Source organism: Nematolebias whitei, chromosome 19, assembly GCF_014905685.2.
Source record: "Nematolebias whitei isolate Nwh7 chromosome 19, NemWhi1, whole genome shotgun sequence".
Lineage (NCBI taxonomy): Eukaryota > Metazoa > Chordata > Actinopteri > Cyprinodontiformes > Rivulidae > Nematolebias > Nematolebias whitei.
Genome location: NC_056516.1, coordinates 35328777 through 35333336, shown reverse-complemented (window position 1 = coordinate 35333336; position 4560 = coordinate 35328777). Strand labels below are relative to the sequence as shown.

Here is a 4560-nt window from a genome sequence, read left to right as displayed (position 1 = left end):
TTTAGCTTCTTCCATTTTCTAATAATTGCTCCAACAGTTGATCTTTTTTCACCAAGCTGCTTGGCAATTGTCCCATAGCACTTTCCAGCCTTGTGGAGGTCTACAATTTTGTTTCTGGTGTCCTTGGGCAGCTCTTTAGTCTTAGCCATGTTAGTAGTTGGAGTCTTATTGATTGTGTGGGGTGGACAGGTGTCTTTATGCAGCTAACGACCTCAAACAGGTGATTCTAATTTAGAATAATCAGTGGAGTGGAGGTGGACTTTTTAGAGGCGGACTAACAGGTCTTTGAGGACCAGAATTGTTGCTGATTGACAGGTGTTCAAATACTTATTTACAGCAGTAACACACAAATGAATTATTAAAAAATCATACAATGTGATTTCTGGATTTATTTATTTTTTTAGATTATGTCTCTCACAGTGGACATGCACCTAAGATGAAAATTTCAGACCCTTCCATGATTTCTAAGTGGGAGAACTTGCAGAGTCACAGCGTGTACAAATACTTATTTTACTCACTCTATGAATTTTGATAAACATTCACAGAAGTTGTGGATCATTTAAATGTGCAACGGCTTTTGTGTCTTCAATTAGGGCAGATTTGTTTTCTGTTCTAAGCTGCAGGAGAAAGTTTCCACCAAACTCAGGCAAGCACAAGTAATGGCTAAATAAAGCTTACTTGAGTTAGCTTTGTGTAAGCAAGAATCATTCCTGCAATGCATGTAAGAAAAAAAAACACATTACCTCCCATATAATTTCAACATTAACTCAGAATTTTTTTTTTTAAATCAACAAAAAAAACAACTTTGTTCCATTCACTGAAAGATTTCCTACTCTGTTCATCTTTTATTTCAAAGACTACAGGAATATACATTACTTTGTCTACAAATTGAAGAGCTTCTAAAGCCATTCAATAGACTTTTCACTGAAATACACAATTTTTTTTTTACTTCGACTGATTATGATACTTTGCTATGTTGCTCACCATAGTAATCTATAAACAGCAAAACAAAAACATAAAATAACATATGTGACTGTTTTATCTATACACAGATACCAGCTGAAAGTTTAATAACAGTGGCAACAAATGAAAAAATCAGACAAGTGCTTATTTTGGTGCTGAGTTGAAATAATGCAAAATCATATTTTTTGTGTGTTATGAACTTAGATTTAGCAATAACTTAATTAAGACAGGAATCCTCATAACTCTGCAGAACACAATGGTCTACTATCAGATTAAATAGCTACAAGTTTGAATGCATATTGATAGCAACCGAGCACTGTATTGTAGCATAACTACATGTTTAACTCGCTTACATTTACATTGTTTCGCATTGTTCATTTAGAATAGTAAAGCTTATTAAAATATAGATTTGTTTGTCCTAAAAATAAAGCATCGTACGTTTCAGGCACACCAATCACACATAAACTATCCCTATTTTAATAGTGAGTAGTGAAAGATTTAAAATCACATGTTAGGCTTTGAGGTGTTTAGTCAATTGTTGTGATGATAAAAAGAAAGAGTTCAATTTTTTGTGCATACAATTTTCTTTCATCAAAGACTTGAGACAAATAAGAATCTAAACTATTCCCCATCTTATTGCAGCAAGCTGAGCACTTTTTCAATAAGTTTATTATTAATTACCCCATGCTGTTATTATCCTGATACCAGAATAAATATAGGAGATTGTATAAAACACTAGACTGTCGGGTAAAAAAAAATAAGAACCAACATTTAGGTGCACGTGAAGTAGAGGAACAGTTGTTGCATTTCCTGTGTTGGGATTGTATTAATATTTTGTCATATTACAGATTAAACTGCCACATGAAAGAAAAATATTATTTGATTACACAAAAAAAAAAAAAAAAAAATTGGTTAGGATACTTTATGTTCAATGAAGTGGTCAAAAATATAAAGTTTACTTTCTGTTTCTAATTGTGTGTTGCATATTAACAATTATTATGAGTTAACAGCAAGTATTAGTTTAAAAAAAATGCTGTTTTTTTATTGATTTTTTTTTGTTTTTGTTTAGCTGGTTAAAAAAATGTATCCCATGGTTTTTAATAACTTTACCAAATGGAAGCATATATTATGTAAAGAGCATTGGTCCAAGCACTGAACTCTGAGGAACTCCATTATTAACTTTGGTGTAAGAAGAATATTCATTATTTACATTTACAAACTGGAATCTATCAAATAAGTATGATATATATTTTTTTCCTGTAAATTTAGCATTAACTTGCTACATTTAACTAATTTGCAAAAGCAAATATCCACTTTAACATAGTTTGAAACTTTACTGCATTTTTTTCATGTTCAGTATGAAAAAAAAAGTATAGATCACAGTTACAGAGCTAACATACTTGGAAGTGCCTTATGTGTACTGGAGATAACTGTATTGATAAAATGTGTTCTGAAAGTTTTGGACCAAACTTCAACATATTCCAGTACTGCACTGCTTTCCAAAATGGTGTATTAGTAATAAAGAGATTATGATCTTCAAGAAAACCTTTTTTAATTGTTTTAATTGTCAAAAAAAAATCTGTTTTTAAAGCACGTCTTGGGCAGTTCCTTTAGAAGTAGAACAACTTTGCACCATCTGTCCAGAGAACATGAAGTGGGAAATGCAGGGCCTCTTACAAGGGGCCACTCCCTGTATGTCTCTGTGCATTTAATCGTCTTCCTCAAAGGTATGTAGGTAGGTTTTGAGGCTCAGAGTGCTGGTGTATGTGAGGTTTGTAGCTCGGTAAAGGTCCAGGCCCGTCAAGATTTCTATATCTCGGACTCGAGCTGTGTGGAGCTTCAGCAGGTCTTCCACCCACTGGGAATCGTCCTCAGCGCTCTGCAGAAACACGTGAGAGAGGGAAAAGGTACAGAACACTGAGGACAAATTTTCAGATAAGAATGAACTGGAAAACCTAAAAACTTCTGTTTAGAGTTTATTGGCAGGAAAATATCAACACACAACTAGCTGGATTAACTTTTTATGACAAACATATCAAGACTGCAGAAATACACAAAAATCAGATCCACTGACGCAACTAAACACGACCACACCTAGAAAACGCAGATGTAAAAATGTATGGACTTGTTTTTGCATTCCAGAAATCAGTGAGCAGCTGAAACACAAAGATAGATAAAATTAGACCTCACTCACTGGGAATAATAATAATAAAATTATATATATATATATGTTTACCAGATGCCATGTAGGGCAATGATTAGATTTAAATGTGATTTTCATTTTTTTTTTCCAACACATCCTCAGACATGCATCTACTCACGTCCTCTGTGAGAGTGACCTTAAAAGACCCCGGCTTCCAGAGTAAATTCATGGTGCAACATGTTTACCTGGCCTGTTTTTCCAGCTCACAGGCTTCAGCCTCTGGCTGTGTTTGTGCTGCCAGCATGACTTCACCACATGTTTCCTGAGAGCCTTCAAAATAAAACCCTGTTCATGTGTGCCAGTCTTCATTCACCACGCACTTGTTGAACAACTCGTTTTGTATTACGGGTCCCATGGAAGCCTGTAATGTTTTCCCTTAGTTGATTAAAAGTATGTTTTTGTGTAAGCAGTCACCCGATGTGTTAACAAAGTTAAAAATAATGTTTAACTACTTTGTAATAAAGAAAATAAATGCATTTCTTTTAAAGGGAGTACTTTGTACACCCCTTAAAAGAACTGCAACAACAGGGGGCGAGAACAACTTTAATGTCTTTGTCTGTTGACAAATAGTGTTTCCTTTACTTTTTTCCAAGCAACATGTAAAAAATAACTAAATAAATTAAACATAACATAAATGCAGGCAGTGACCTTATGTTAACTTTGTGAAACAAATATTTTATTTTATTTTTTTCTGATAAAAAGGGGAAATCCTCCAATTGATCCTGTTGGCGACCTGATAAGGATACAGTAACGTAGGCTTAAAGTTGGTTTGCCGGCATAGGCTATTCAAAAAATTGACAAATTAAATATATCATCTAAATTTTATTGATTTGTGTTAGATCTTCAACTATAAAATAAATTGTTTTTTAAAACAAAGAAAAAAACATATATATATATATATATATATTTTTTTTTTTTACAGGAGACCTTAATTATGTGTAAAAATTATACATGATCTTGTTTTATTCTTTTCTTCCCTTACAGGAAATTCAGACTAATTTACCATAACTGCCTGTATGACAACTGGAACATTTTCTCATAAGAGCTTCCAGGACACAAGAATGAATAATTAATATGTAATAAACCACCGTTTGTTTCAGACGTGAACATCATGACAACGATTTATGGTTGCTCTATTCGCCGGTAGTCATTAAAGCCAATCATAACAAGACAGTTCAGCATGTTGGGATCTTATTAAACAAAACAAAACAAAATGTTCTGGATGATGTTGCAATATCAGTTAAAATACGTTTTTCTTCAACACAAAAAAACTTGCTAGATCACTTAAATATTATGTATTTTTCAATAATTTCCTAAAAGAAATACTTGAAACATGCACACATGACAACATGTGGGATATATATATATATATATATATATAGATAGATATATAG

The 4560-nt window shown here is 33.0% G+C and overlaps 1 protein-coding gene across 1 annotated transcript in view; it reads right to left on the bottom strand.

The window, feature by feature from the left end:
- Positions 1 to 2374: 2374 nt before the first annotated feature.
- Positions 2375 to 4560, bottom strand: part of LOC119425592 (ectonucleotide pyrophosphatase/phosphodiesterase family member 2) — a gene marked incomplete at its 5' end in the record, with an annotated part of 71526 nt that continues 69340 nt past the window's right edge. Inside the window, 1 exon segment of the mRNA XM_037693124.1 lies at positions 2375 to 2842. Coding sequence (XP_037549052.1) covers positions 2672 to 2842 — 171 coding nt within the window.